At 39.9% G+C, this 16,244-nt stretch overlaps 1 protein-coding gene across 2 annotated transcripts in view; it reads right to left on the reverse strand.

The window, feature by feature from the left end:
• Window positions 1–16,244, reverse strand: part of LOC116693628 (copine-8) — a 76,645-nt gene that overhangs the window by 6,428 nt on the left and 53,973 nt on the right. For both annotated transcript variants that reach the window (XM_032522711.1, XM_032522712.1), the window contains exons 9-16: window positions 15,391–15,495; window positions 13,572–13,613; window positions 11,592–11,667; window positions 9,963–10,019; window positions 7,764–7,825; window positions 7,435–7,481; window positions 4,801–4,982; window positions 895–1,022 (exon numbers count right to left, since the gene is read on the reverse strand). In XM_032522711.1, the coding sequence (XP_032378602.1) occupies window positions 895–1,022; window positions 4,801–4,982; window positions 7,435–7,481; window positions 7,764–7,825; window positions 9,963–10,019; window positions 11,592–11,667; window positions 13,572–13,613; window positions 15,391–15,495 (699 nt within the window). The remainder of the gene's footprint in view (window positions 1–894; window positions 1,023–4,800; window positions 4,983–7,434; window positions 7,482–7,763; window positions 7,826–9,962; window positions 10,020–11,591; window positions 11,668–13,571; window positions 13,614–15,390; window positions 15,496–16,244) is intronic.

A 16,244-nucleotide genomic window follows, 5' to 3' on the forward strand; every position in this document is an offset into this window, starting at 1 on the left:
GCCCTAATGTGATTCACCTGACGTCCCACCTGTTTCCCATTACCTCATTACCTTGTGTATTTAACCTCTGTGTTCCCTTTGTCTAGTGCTTGTTCATTGTTTGCTGTTGCTGTCCACGTCGAGTCCTCTTGCCTGTGAGTTTCCCCAGTCTGCGTTTTGTTGCCTGCGCTACTGCCTTCCCTGTGAGTCTTTCCTGGTCATCCCCCGTGCCGGTTTTGGTTTTTTGGAACTCTTGTTTTTGCCTTTTTCTCCTTTTGTTGTATTTACAATAAACGCTTTACTGAAGCTCCCTCCGGCCTGCTGCCTGTTGCATTTGGGTCCTCACCTCACCCCCCACTGTAACATTGTTGCTCCAATAAAAATTAAATTGCACTTGAGGGCCCACATGTCTCACGTTAATGGTCTTTTTAATAGAGAAACACTGGTACATATTTTCTACTTATAGGGTATCTATAAGGATTATTAATTTAATTTACTGTTTATTTGTGAAATGGTGGGAGGTGATACATTTACTGTTATTCACAGCACTATTTCTTGGACTATGTACTGGTATTTTCTATTTTTCAGATTATCGTGGTGCCTTGTGCTACACCCCAGCCTTAAAGCAGCCCATCAGTCATCCTGCAGAATGGTCACCTGCTAAAGGACTGTTGTAGCTGTCCAAACCACCACCGTGATTATTGATTCTCTTTAGGTGACGGAGCTATTAGTACATTTATTTTAATCTCTCCTTTTGCGTCATAGATCCCTGTCCAGCAGCCCACACACATGGCTGCAATTTCCCCAAAGCTGCAGCAAAACTGTAAATTTCGTGGTGGCATTGTGCTCTATGACATTTGCGTGTGTGTCAGCCTACATGGTCCACATCCCCGGCTGTGATTGTAGTGGACCTACCTGGCCACATGGTTAATAACAGGGGAGAAGTGGGTGGGTCCGTAAAGACGCACAGACTTGAGACTCTGGTAGTAGGCCTCCATCACCCCCTCGATACCACTGCAGTATGGGTTCTGTGGGTTACCATTCTGCACAAAAACAAAGACAAAACCTTTAATAAGTGTGGTAGAAAATTACTGAAATGTAGATGTAACATTTCTAAAGTGCTGTGAGAGAAGATTCAGACTGTCTAAAGATTAGAAAACCTTGGGGTGTCTCAATTTCTTGAGATTTTACAAGATAGCAACAAGAGCCATAAACGCCCCTATTTTTAGTGGGTAGGGGGTTTGGCAAGCTGACACTGTACTGCATTTGATGTGTGGAGTCAGCTTCCTAGTATGAGTAAAGATACACTGAAGGTAGAATATTTAGTGAGGATGACTTTACTTTGTAAACACAGTGCTCATATTTAGACCCTCCTCCCAGGCTCAACGGCCAGGGGCAGAGAGAGAGAGAGAGAGAGAGAGAGAGCACAGCGGTGGTCAAGCTAGCAAGAGAGTAACTGAAGAGAGGGAGCATCGTCAAAGCACTAATAAGAGCGATAAAACACTTTTCTTATTGTTTGGTAGCAATACTGTTCTAATGCACAAATAAACAAATAGAGTGTCCAATGATTTAATGATTTCTTCTGATGCAACATACACATTTAAGAGATCGGAGACTAATTGCAAATAGGACTGGTCATGTCAATTTGTAGAAATTAAGATATTTCTTATGCACAAAGTTTCCTTGAAAGTTTTTAGAATCTCATAATGTCATTTAAAATGACAATGGCCATCATTTTGCAACTGTATTAAATCATGTATTTTTAATGGGGGAAGTATACGCTTAAAGAAAAGTTGATCTTTAACAGCCAACTCCAAAATGATTATCTTTGCCTATTAATCCCTGTCAGGAGAAGCTTTGTTAAATCAGGAATAATATTTGCATCAATGATCTCTTTACAACTGCTGCAACAGAATTCGGCAGAGCCAGGAAAGTCTTTAGTCTTTATTAATCCCGCTTCGTACCTTTATTTCTTTTCCTTATCTTAATTAAGCTGAAGACGCAGACAGGAAGATATTTTTCTTGTGTACCAAAGCAAAGAAAAAGCCACTGGCCTTATTCTGTTGTCTATGAGTTTGATTACCCTTTAATGTCATTTCTGGAACTCTAAAAAAAGCAAAACCTTTTTTTTTACAAAGATAACACAAGCTTTTCTCCTCCAGGATGATGCTGTTTGTCTGGAGTATATTTAGCTACTTTCCTGATTACTGCTCTCTATACGCCACCAGGTAACAGTTAGTTTACATACAGCAAGTCACCATCATTGATTTAATGTCAGCCAGCTAATATTTTGAAAAATGTGTTAAATATATTTAAAGGCATTTAGAATAACTTGCTTACATTACACCTCTGTGGTATACCTGGGATCTACTGTAGAGACATTTTAACACTATGCATCAAAGTTAAAATGATATTGAATATAGTTTGTTTTGATATCCAGAGACAGTGGAGCTAAGATGAATGAATCTGAAGGAGAAAAAAAGGAGGAGAAAAAATGTATACATGATTTTATATCCCTTTATGAGAAAAAGGCTGGGATGGAATTAGATTTTATTTTCAAAACAGGCTTGTTTTGGCTGCAAATTGCAGGATAACAGGATTACATGCATACTCAGAGACATAAAAAATGGCCACCCAAGGGCCAAAACATCAATAATATTCCAATATTATTAAAGGATATTACCTATTATAAGAGGTACTAGAGGGGTGGAAGACCTTAAGGATGTTAAATCCAATTAAAAAACATTTTACTTATATTGCAGGGAAATGTTGACAGTTTGATTCTCTTGTTTCAGCATGACAGTAAAGAATATCCTGGGGCGAGCCATTTCACATTTTTAACTCTGCATGAGGAAGTGATACCATGAAAAGCATTTTGGTCCTATAAATTGTGGTAAGATACAATTTATTTGCAATAGAGGTTACAAGAAGACAAAACATGATAATAATTTGTCTTAGAATGAGTTTGTGTAAGAGAAGCTCATCAAGTAAATCCTTCTTTTAAGAAGTTGAACCAGAGTTGATGCAGTGTTTTTGTATTTTTGCAGCCTCCACATCCTTTGAAAAACAAATATTAAAATTGATGGTTGACTGGTTTTATGCTATTCAAAAGAAACTCACAAAGAAGCAAACATTTCCTTTATTTAAGTTACCCATATGTTTTGGGCTTTCTAATTATTTCAGTATGAAACCATCTTGACTAACTCTGCTTGGTTGAGTACGAACTGTGCACATGAGACTCCTTTCCTTTGTCAATGGAGCTTGAATAATTACGTCAGATTCAGTGGTGGCTTTCCCCCACTGCGGCTATGCAGCTGCAGCCTTCTTCCTTAAGAGCTGAATAAGTTAAATCCTTAATGGTAAGATTAATGCATATGCGCCTTGTCTCGAGGTTTGGCGCCTATGGGAGGGCTGTTATTCAACGCTGAGCAGCTGTAATGGCTGTAAAAGCCTCTGGAGCAACATCTGGAAGTGACAGTAGACCAGGGACCGGATTATGGGTGGCTGAGGAGTGATCAGGATGTCTAGAGCCCCAGGGCGCTTGATAATGGCAAAGTGGTGTGGTTGGATGGATGGATGGATGGATGGGTGGGTGGGTGGAAGATGAGGATAAAAAGATGCATGGTTGAATGCTAATGGTGTTGAATGGAGGACACAGCTAATCCAGATTCTTAATGCTTACTTTTAGCATGATTTCCATTTATTATCAAATAATAGTCATATCTTGGTTTATTTTCCATAAAGTAATGGAACTATCTTTGTCACTTCAGTAGGACTAAGACCAACAGTACATCGATTAAAAGAATAAACTTGGTGTGTTTACAGCCAAAACCTAAACAGCTCATTTGGCTTCCATCATCAAAGTGTGTGCAGACTGTTTGTCAGAATTTGTTGTTGGACAGCAATAAACAGTTGCCTTTACAGTAATTGGTCATCTGTGTATGAAAGCGACTTTCTGCATGCTGCGTGTTTTCAGTTTACATTTACAGAATCTTCTTCTTTTTTTTTTTTACATAGTTCTGGTATAATTTTATGGTTACTTGTCTTGATAAACACGCTTGATAAACAGTTGCCTGTGCTCTCACTGTGACAGACAAGCTTCCGCCAACTGGCATGGAAGCCATTACAAGTTATGCTCAGCTCTATATTTAACAGCAGTCTGACAACAATCCAAATGAGTTTTTATACTGCCAGTCCTAATCTTAATGTTGTTCAAATTAGCATCCCATTTTAAACAAAATGTCCAAAGAATTTGTCTCTGATTTAACTTAAAACGACAAATATATAAACTATAAAATGGAGTGACATGAAATTTGGTAAGGACATTCATGTTCCCTAGAAAATAAAATCAAATATGTCCACATCTACCAGAACAGACATTCATGGTTCCCAGATAATGTATCCTCGTGACTTCGCCCAAAGCAAAACGATGTCTACGTACAGCCTCACAGAGCTGCAAGACTGTGGAGTCATGTTTCATTTGTATTTTCCTACTTCCATTATTCAACATTTCAAAAACTCTTAGCATCATAAGCACTGGAAGAACAGTCGCTTCCCTGCTTTGTGCCATAAAGCAATATATTTTATGCTGTAACTAAATCCTGCAACTTCCTGCCAAATCTGACCTGGTGGTGGCCTCTTCTTCCTCATGGTTTTGTTTGGTTAAGGTGATTATGTAGAATAAATGAACAGGTATTTGCATGTTTTAAGTAGGTTTATGTAGAGACGCAGTACTGTATGTGACTATTTTTGGAAGGATACATGATTGGAAGATTTGTGTGGATAGCTGGATGTTTGGATGGGAGAAAGTTGTGTCCTCACCAGGGCAAACTCATGCGAGACCCGTCCGTCTGGGGGAAGTTTGGCACCGAAGCCCAATGCAGGAAACATCTTGTCGCTGTCGTAGTCCTGGATAATCTCTCCGACGGCTCGCAGTGCCATGGCGTAGTCATTCAGCTGGTATGGGCTCATGTAATGGAGCGAGGTGGGCTGGGACGGGTTGCCTGGGACCCAAATGGTTCAACACAATAAAACACACATCAGCATTATACTGTAATTATGCCTGCTCCCCCCGGGCTGTGAGTCATATTCAAATAAAAACAAAGGGGAGTGGGTGGAAAGGGGTTAAAACCCAGACTGGAGTTTTAGTTATACAAACACTTCTCTAAGGCACAGCTGCAGTAGAGGCAGAAATCTTACTGGTTGCCTCAAACCTCAGTGGGTGTGTGAGAAACCGCAATTTCTTTCCCTAAAGCTAAGTTACATGAAGCCACTGTTGCAATTTCGCAACTACGCAAACAAAATGATGAGCTACAGTGACGTGCTGACCCTTCAAAGACTTCTCTCCCGCTGTCATAAACAGATGAAATGGCATGCAATTACTCAGAAATCATGCAGGATCGTCTGATAAAAAAATTTAATTCGCAAAAAAACATACTCTTTCTTCTTCTTTCTTTTGACAATCGAAACGACAAACAAAGAATGACACAAATGGTAAAAAAAGAAGCTTCATTTGGTTTGTCTTTTATTTTTGGCCCCAATGGGGAAATAAGAATAGATAAAGATTAATACATGAAAGCAAATCACAAAACTGTAACCACAGTTCAGCTGCAGATGAATACACTTTTGAAGCTCTGGTGAGTATTTGAAGCAAGAGGACAGTATGTGGGGGATTTAATCAAAATAAACTACAGATCCCATGTTCATCATAAAAAAAAAGAACACGTTATATAGTATAACGCTGCGGCTCATAAATGTGTGTTAACGGTTTATTGAACAATAAAGTGCTGCAGCAAAGAGTTCTAAAACCCATAAATTAGTTAGCATCCTTTCACTTCCAGTTCCCTCGTCTCAAAGTCAATGGGTTTATGAATGGGTTTTTGGTTTGATGCCAGAAACCTTGTGGTTAACACAAGCTTAAGAGATTTTCACATTTTGTTCTATGACATAAAATAAATCAGTAAATACCCCATGGAGAGAGGGGTATTGAGAGGTTAAATGGGACAACAGAGGTTGTCGGGGACATTAAACGTCATCATGCTAAGGACGTGAAATCACTTGGAAGCTATTGAACGGCAAAGGGCCACAGGTTGGAGTTGAACCCAGGCCCACTGCTTTGAGGAGTAAACCTCTATTTATGGGTGCCTGCTCTACCAACTCAGCTATCCGGGCACCCAGAAACTTTATTCTTATTCGCCACATACAACTGCAGTACAATGTAGTGAAATTCAGTTACAACCCATCCTAAGCATTAGAAGCAGTGGACACATACACAGACAGCGCCCAGGGAGCAACTTAAGGTTCAGAGGAGACCAGGATCGAACTACCAATCTTGTGGTTGAGGGCCAACCCTCTCTACAACCTGAGCCACATGGCACCGCATGGTGGCGATGTTGAACTAATGCGACCGAGGTGTAGTTCATTTATAACCTAACCTCAGCTTTATATTTCTAGCGATTGCATTTATGCTTTAACGGGGTGTTCATTTGTAAAAAAAAATTATCTCGCTGGAATAATTTTTCATAACCTTTTGTTTGCAACAGAGTTTTGTTTTCTGCAATAATCCAAAAGTAAAAATCCCAATTTCTTTTGTTGAGGGAACCAGGGCAATACTAACTTCTGGGTTGGCCAACAAAAATGCATCATCCCTGCAGCAGTCTGTAATGGAGCTCTACGGGTCAGAGTAGTAAGATATATCACACTCGGCTTACACAGACAATACTCAATGCATTGCTGTGTTTTGTGTTTCATGTTCTTTTCAAATCTTTCTTGTAATATGGAAAACATAGAATGTGTAGGGACTGCTTTGTACAATATTATGAAAGACATGAGAAAGTTGTTATATTCTGACACAACTTCAACATGTTCCCAATTTTCAACAAACAAACAAAATAACGTAATTATCTGCATAATATCGCACGGGGATGTTAAAAACTTATTTGATGGCAGGAAAGAAAGCCACCCATTTCTCCTGAGACATAATGATGTCTCCAATATTGTATTACATATATTGAATTACTAATCATATTGCACTAAAATAAGAACATCCCTCATCTGTGAGAAAGTCTTCTGCGCAGAACTGAGTTTTGCATGTTTTTCATTAAACTGTTGTCACTTAATAAATGTACAGCAGTGTACCTGTGGGGGCTTCATCAACTGACTCCATGGTGACAACGATCTGAATTGGAAATTCGATGTGGGTGTAATCAGTTTCCGTCTACACTGAGGCACAAATTGTACAAATTGTGGTTAATAGAGAACTCCAAACTGAGCTGAGGAATTTAAAGTAATAGTTAATTTTCAAATAATTGTCCAACTTTTGTCTGTTTTGCCTTTTGTGACTGATAGTGAACCACTACGGCGTTCACATCAAATAAGAGTTAACCACCAAAGTTGTATCTGTTCGACACACTTAAGGGATCTCAATGATAAGAGCAAACGCTTTAAAAAGCTTACCATTTGATGCCGTGAAATCAATTGCCACTGTGAAATTAATTTGAGTCCTACAAGATAGAGAGAAAAAAAAGGAGTAACTTGAAACCATCAATCACGTCACATTATATCACAGCATGTTTTAAAGCATGCAGAAGGGAGCAATTAAGCAGCGGGTTATCGGCAGCTGTCAGTCTTAATATTCGAGCTAAGAGATAATCCTCTCAGCTGAGTCTCTGAAGTCACATCGCATCACAACATCACAACTGCAAGGGACTCTGGATTTAATGATGACAGCAAAGCTGGTGCTTCCTCTCTGCAGAATCATACACAGCCGTTTATTGTGAACTTACCCGCCTCGGATGTAGTCCAGGAAGGAGAGCTCAGTGTCCACCAGGCAGGACAGGAGGGTGACCTGCCAGTCAGGAAAAGCAGAGAAAAATGACGAGAATCCCTTTTTACAGTATGAACAGAGACTGTTAACTTAGCTCCGGATTCTCAGATTAAACCAATGATCATACATTCCTAACTGTGTCATTTTGTGGTGGTATATACAGGTGTCCGCTTGCTTAGCTTGATTAACTCACTCAAACACAAGCACGTCTATGAGGCTAAGTTGGTGTTACACAGACCTAATGATCCCGGATTCAGTGTTTGTTTTAGCATGGCCGGTCTAGGCCCAGAGGCAAAAACCTGCTGTTGGTCCCTTGTCGCTACAGTGCACACGAAAAAATATACTGTAGATGAAAGTTTCATTAATTTTTTAACAAAGACACCCAGAAACCAACCAGTACGCCTACACTGGAACACTACCTGGCCAAGGGTTTGCTATGTCAGTTAGTTAGAGGTAATGTGATGCAAACAGAAACAGTGAGATAGCTTTTCTTCAGAAAAAAATGCACCATTTGAGTACGTTTTAAACTAAAATATTAAAGGCCTCATGAAGCATAAGTAAGAGGGCTATTTGTCTTTGCACATTTATGCATTTCCGGTAAAAACACAAAGTTAGGGAGGGACTTGTCTTGGATGTTGTTTTCTGTTTAAAATAGCAAATAGGGCTGCTGGGGCGTTACGCTCCACCCTCCCCAGCAAGAGTGAAGGCAGCTAAACATGGAACCGCAGGAAGAAAGCCTGTTATCTCTTGTGGAGGACGTCTCGCCACGCCAACACCACAGGACTTAAGTGACAAATTGGACAGGCATGAAATGGAGGGAGAAGACAATCATGAAGTTGATAATTTTGTGGGAGTACATGTTCAATCCGTATTTGAAGCCGGCAGTATTAACTAGATTTGAACAACAAAACAGACATCATCATAGACACAGCTGAAACTGTACTTCAGCAGTAATATCAACTGTAAAGAATTACCAAAAAATACACACACGTTGAGTGTGAGGCTTTTGGGGCCCCTGGAGGTCTGGGGTCACCTAGTTTTGCATGCATAGGCACAGCTGTGTCAGCGCTGCGGAGATAGGTCTGGCTACACCGCTTTTCTATTCTGGGATACGGGAAAAAAACACTCTGGCTTGTTTGTATTTCTTTAAACCAATCATATCCTTGCTAGGCGACACTAATGGTGCCCTTGCAAAATGTTTAGCGGAGATAAAAGAAGGGGACAGCCATGTCAGGCTCTATGCCAGCACTGTACATCCAATACGCCAGACTACAGCAGGGGTCACCGGGGAGTTACAGTCTTAAATTGAGAATTGGGATTTTTCTGCTCCAACCTACCCTGGAAATCCAGAGATCTCGCAAGAGCACAATTTGAATTTGATCAGCGAATTGCTCTGGCATTGAGTAATACCGCTCATTAACTATGCCCTTGTAGCCGAGCTGCACCAATCACATCGTTGTATCTGATATAGGCGGGCCAGAGGTGAGCTAAACAGATGACGACATTTTAATCTACCAGTTAGCTCCGCTGGTAGCTAAGCGTATGCGGCTCTGGATACATCACCCTGTGTGTTGCTGTGATTGGTCGTAGTGTTTTCCAGTTACATGCAGTGAGATTTTCAAATGCACGCTTGGTGCTGTCCCTCGAGATGTGCGACTTTCATTACTTTACGCCAGACCCTTAATCTTTAGGATTTGGGTCTGGATTTCAAGGCTAGCTCCAACCTGCACTGTACAATATGTGTGTGGTACCAAAGTTTAAATTAACATTTGTCATTGTTGCAACAAAGGTTACAGGCACAGGAAGATCCCCATATGAAGGTATTATTTAGCATGAAAGACAATGAGACATGAAAGTGTAAATGAAGCAAAAACATATCATCTAAATAATAACAAGTATAAGTATTTGTGGAGGCATCTCAATTCAGTTAAAACCTCAAGGCACATATAAACAAAATATGTTCAAAATAACCGGAACAATCTGAGTTTTTAAAGTGATTATTATTGCTGTATTAATATTAGATTAGACCCTTATTTGTCTTTCACTGGCACTGTGTTGTTAATGTCTTCAACGCAGAGGTTAAAAATACATAGAAATTCTTGATAGTAATAAAGTGTAAGTGAAAAACATCTTAAAACTGCCCAAACTGTTGACTCACCGTTCCTGAGTTTTGGTACTTTTTCTTCTTCTTTCCTTTTTTCTTTGGATTTAGCACCTGTGGAGAAACACAAGTTTTGTTGTGTTTCACTGAGCAGTGGGTGATCCTAACTCATGTCATCTTCTTGGTTTAATCAACAGACTCTATTCATCTGCATAATTAAAATAAAGTAGGGAATGAGTTTAATTTCTCTGTTCACAGTATATTATTTCACAAGACACTACGTCCAAAACACTGACATCATAGAACCCTCACACATCTCTCAGAAAATGCTCACGTCCCTTCATTCTTCCACAGGATGTTTGAGATTGTTTGTTGTATTTTGTACAATGTGTGTCCTGATCCTGGGAAAGTGTTCTTTTTTTATTTTTTTATAAGTATTTCACTCATGCTTCATTTACATACAGTAAGCCCCACCGAGGCGTTTTACACTTTGCCTAAAGTTTAAGTCCCTGAAGCTAAATTTGGGTAATGTCACAGACACGCCTCCAATGTTTGCCTACAATCTGTACCTCAGATGTGTAATGTTCAGCAGTTATGCAGAAAAAAATCCCTTCATGGCAAATAAACAGAATGAAAGGATTAAAGAGGATGTTGAGGAAGTCTGGAGAAAACCCAGCGCAGAGATGATTCGACAAGGGAGGAGACGACATGAGTCTGACGAGTTGAGATCACGTTACTTCACACGAGTAGAGAGAGAATGCCCTGCTCTTCCCGCCTCTCCAGTCAGTGATTTAGGTTATGCTTCATAAGCACCTTATCTGACTCTTGACTTTCAGTGATTTATGCTCACACGCAGCTGGTTTAGAAATGAATGGACCAGGTCAGTGAACTGCACTGAGCATGAGAAGAAGAGACAGAAGTCAGTCTTCTGAGGAACTGGTGCTAGGGCATAGCATCCTGCTAAATACTCGCTAGAGGCAGGGTTTAAAGTGGGATTTTAGCAGGTGGGCAGAACCCTAACAGCCAGGGTAGAGGGAAAAATGTTGTGGGGAGGGAACACAATTCAACGCTATTTCTACCACCACACTTATCCCGTTCTGAAATTTACAAACAGGATTTTTGGATCGTATGGATCTCATCTGCACGGACAAATCCCTTGAGGATAATGAAATGTATGTATGTATGTATGTATGCATGTATGTATGTATGTAAGTATGTATGTATGTAATTATGTATGTATGTATGCATGTAATGTATGTATGTATGTATGTATGTATGTATGTATGTATGTATGTATGTATGATGTATATGTATGGTATGTATGTATGTAAGTATGATGTATGTAGTAGGTATGTATGTATGTATGTATGATGTATGTATAGTATGTATGTATGCATGTATGCATGTATGCTGTATGTATGTATGTATGTGTAGTATGCATTTTGTATGTATGTATGTAGCATGTAAGTAGTATGTAATGTATGTATGTATTATGGATGTATGTAGCATGTATGTAGTATGTAGTAATGTATGTTTGCATTGTAATGTAATGTTAATTTTTTCTAACTTTCCTGTATAATAAATATATGAAAATGAAAAATGAAATGAAAATGAATGAATGAGTGTGTGTGTGTGTGTGTGTGTGTGTGTGTGTGTGTGTGTGTGTGTATGTGTGTAGAATATCACCTCATAGACGTGGAACTGTGACTGGCTTCTGGACATTTCTCTGTAGCTGGTGCTAAAGTCACCGATAAAGTCGTGGCTGTAAAGAAAAAGAACACACAGTCACATTTCCTACCAAACTGAAAAACCCTACTTATTCTGCATAATAGTGAGAAGCACCAAAGTGAATAACAGAAGCTAAGAAAAGGTCCATAACACCAAGAATCAAAGAACCCATAATAACAGTAAAAGTGTTGAAGTGTGCAGATTTCATTAATTTCTTAGTAGTGTATTCACATTGTCAAAGTACAGAAGAAATCATTTTTACTAACAAGCTCCTTGGTTACCAGAGGTGTAGGCGTAGCAACCAATTTCATAATTTCATGGAGATAATCAGCAGGGTTGGAATCAGGGTCAGCAATTTGTGGGGGCTCAGGCCAAAACGCCCTTGAAGTGTCAAAAAGTGCCCGTGAAATTAACAATGGAGGGGACAACTGTACCCCTGCCCCATCTTTATTCCCCCACTGCCTCTATGAAGTTATGTGTCAAAAGACAGTTCAAGCAGTATTAATAGTAAAAGCAGTAGGGGGTGTTGTCACATGTAGGGCTCTACAGTAACATGTTTCTACAGTATATCTCCTCTGATAGGGAAAAAGAAGAGGGTGTATGAGGACAACCATTTTAGAGTGGGAGCTGTGACTATAATACTAAATGTCCTTTCCTAGTTTGCACATATGCTGTTGTTATTACAGGGCAGTTTTTTATTCATGCGGCGCGTCAGTGTCATCAGGAGAAACGTATTTATCTATCTATAAATTATAGGAAGATCTTCTGTCAGTGTGTGTTTGTGTGTGTGTGTTTGAATAAACAAATGACAATTCCCAAATTTCAGGATGTTTCAGAATCCCACACCTGCAAAGCACAACCAGACAACAAGTGCAGACAGAGCGTGATGCCACTTCTAAGCAGGCTACGTATCTTATGAAGCAAGACGTATCTGCATAAATGTGTGTCTGTGTTTGGGGGGGGGGGAAGGTAACCTGCACATCAGCAGACGCCACATGCAGAATGCTTTAGAACAGCAGGGCCACTCTTTTCCTGCTATTGTTTTAAATTGCTGTGAGCTGGCAGAACAATGTAGCCTAATGTCGGAGATTACTCCGGGTAGATACAGCAGTTGTCATCGGACTCACCCTGAGTCGGGCTAATTAAGTCGCCAAAATACACCCCCGAATCAAATCCTCTACTTTATCAAGCCACTAAACCTGTATGGAAATGAACACCTCCGCTGAAATGTTAAATTTCTTAATGATCCAACACGAGACCACACCTTCTCTCTCTCTCTCTCTCTCTCTCTCTCTCTCTCTCTATCTCTCTCTGCACGCACACACACACACACACGGTCCGGTTCTGGGGGTTGATGAACGCAGATAGGTGCTAATAAGACTTAGACTTCTCTTCATTGATCCTTTTGGGATGACTACCGCAAGGAAATTGAATTTCCAGCAGCAGATTTCAGCAGCTTACAACACACATATAGAATATAAAGAGATAAAATACAGAATCATCATAACAATAAACTTTAAGCTATAAAAGACCTTTGGCATAAATTAGCAGTTAAAAGCAGTTAGAGTGTCCAGGTCTGTATGTGAGTAGATTATTAATTAATTAATTAATTAATTAATTAATTGCACAGTGAAAGAGTGGCTACCACTCCTTCCTGTTCCGTTCTGTCCCCCCATTTTCAACGGGCACTGCACCAGTATCTTAGAATGGCATGTAGGATTCATAAATAAAGACATAACACAGTCACCACAGTAAATAGCTCACCTGTAATTACTACATTTACACTTCCCCGGGACATTTATTAATTTATTTATTTTACAACAGCATGTCAATTAAATGATAATAGTGTATAGATAAATGGTGCATTATAACAGACAATGCAGTGCAGCAATTATCACTTAAGTTAAACAGTACAAAAGAAAGCGTTGTTTCCCTTACCCTCCATCTCTGTCCCAGTCGTACACCTCCACCTTAATGCTCCTGTAGGGAAAGAGAAGAGGGACGAAGGAGGGGGAGGGGGAGGAAAATCCCATTAAAAAACCAATTAGCACCGCTGATTTACAGTCTTTCTGCTTAAAAACTGGAAACTGGTCCGCAGAAGGTTGGTGTCCTAAGTGGACAGGCCTACGTAACGCAGAGACGGGAGTTTTTTTTTAATGCTGTTATCAGAATACCTTGGTGTAACACAGGCAAATATGAAAAGAATTAGAAAAAGATAAAAAAAAAAAAAAATTATAATTAGGAAGCACTCAAATAGGGTGCCCAGTGCTCTAAATCTGTATGAGAATGACAAAACCAATGAGCTGTTCATGAAGGTAATGATGATAAATATCCCATGTTTACGACCTGCAAGCGTTGGTCATGGTGCATGGTCAATACATTAACTACCTTAAACGACAAACTGGCTCAAGTGAGGCATCCATGTTTGTCCATGTCGATATGTGGTTTTGTGCTTTTTCAGGCACAAAAGCAAAGTTAGATCTATCGGAGCTTTCAGAGGAACTCTTGTTATCTTGTTTTCGGTTCCTACTTCTGATTGGCTGTAAGTCATTTTGGGGACTTTTGTTAATGCGGCGTAACATTAGAAACGTGTAGCTTGCTACAGTATAGCTGTAAGTTGTTCCAAAGACAGCAGGCACTTCACAGTGGTACTCCCGTTGTGCCTTGTCATGGTAGTTTTTTCAAGTTCCTACAGGAACTGATGAAACTTTTAATAAGAAACAACACTAACTTTAGCTTTTAAATTCTAGACCGTAGCATCCCATCACCTGAGCCACTTTTATTACTACTACTAATTAAATGTGTCAGTACTAGCTAAATTAAATACTATTAAGAGCGACCTTGTGTCTTATTTTTTTCAGTACTAGTGGTAGACTTAATATTTGCAAACAAAGCTACCACTAGACAAAATCTTACTGATTGCACCCTTTAGGACCCAGTTAAATAAAAAACATATTTTCCTAGTTTTTTACGGTGTCCCTGTGGTAACTGTTCTGCTATTACTTGTTATATGTCAAGTATTTATACATCAAAATCACAATTTTGTCTACTTTTTCTCACTGTTTTTTTTGGGGATCAAATTTTAATTTTTATGTTCAGAACTTGAGTGTAAACATAACATTCACAAACAGTCCCAAACAACACACTGGGGCACAGGAACACGTCCCAGGGCCACAAAGTCACAGAGAGGAAAAACAGGAGGAGGGGAGACAAAACAATACATGCAGAAACAAACACAAACACACACACACACACACACACACACACACACACACACACACATACACACACACACACATACACACACACAAGGGACAAGGGACCTACTTTTTCTTACTGTTAAAGGCACTTCTTTTTGACATTCAAAGTATTTTCAAACAAAACGAGGCTAGCTCACCCCTCCCTCCTCCTCATCCCGTCCCCTCTCCCTCACTTCTGTCCTTCCACGCACTAACCCCCCCAACCCCCACCAATCCTTCTTGTCAGTTATTGGCTGGAACGCTGGATCACTGTTTGTGTATGCTTCGTGGTGCAGGTTGGCACCGTTTGTTTTTGTTGTCGTTTGTAGACCCTGGGCTGTCTACAGAGACCACGTTTTTTTTTACAGTAGGTTCTGGGGGTTCAGGCAGTTAGCAGATAGTGAGGAGGTGTTTGCTGTATGTGACAAAAAAATGTTGTAGCCTAAAAAAACGTGTGACATGGCCTAGAGCACCTTTAACATTGTCAGTGTAATGTTTGTGTTTGCCTCCTGCCGTACCTGTCGTAGTCTCCGTTACACAGCGCCCGGACAGGAATTTTAAAAGCCTGCCACACCGGATCCAGAGTGTTCTTCACTACTTCGGTTTTGTGGCAGATGGTAAACCTGAGAGTGAGACACACAAAGCTGTTAACAGAGGACCAATTTACCTGATTAACTAAAATCATATTTAGTGATCCATTTTTGTAGTCAAAAAGAATGTCAACGTGTTTTTTAATGTACTGATAATAGTAGCATCTGGCAGGTCTTCATCTATAGAAGACGGATAACCGGAACGTTATTCCCGTTGAATTAATGCAAAACTAGGGGCGGGGCACCAGCACTAAATCAAAATATATAAAAATATAAATGTTTCTCTTTTGGTTTGTGCTTCTTTACCAAAAGAAAACACAGGAGATGTGATTTGCAGAGCAGATATGCATGCTGCAGCAAACAAAAACAAGGTGAACACAAAACCCTGAGTGCACCTACTCTGTTTGTTTTCCAGGGGAGTGCAATGCTAAAAGTATTTTATAAAGCATGATCTTTGGCTGAAATAACAGCTTCCTGTTCTTTTTTATGTGGCACCTAGTCTGGCTCTTTGTAACTGCAGCATGCTGCTGTTATACCCTGCAGCTGAACATTTAGGCTGCATCAGTAAATACCCAGCTGCACAAAAAGAGAATGTGTCTTCCCTACGATGCTGAAGTCGACTTGAATAAAAGCATCTGCGGTGCAAAGAAAGTGCGACCTTCACACACATTTTTCACTTAACTCCATCTTTTCCATCCTTTCTCCTTTTATTTTCCTCTTGTCAACTCTGTCCTATTATCTCTGCTCATCCCTCATTCTGCTGCTTTGTCCTGTTAACGTCT

Source organism: Etheostoma spectabile, chromosome 8 (assembly GCF_008692095.1).
Source record: "Etheostoma spectabile isolate EspeVRDwgs_2016 chromosome 8, UIUC_Espe_1.0, whole genome shotgun sequence".
NCBI lineage: Eukaryota > Metazoa > Chordata > Actinopteri > Perciformes > Percidae > Etheostoma > Etheostoma spectabile.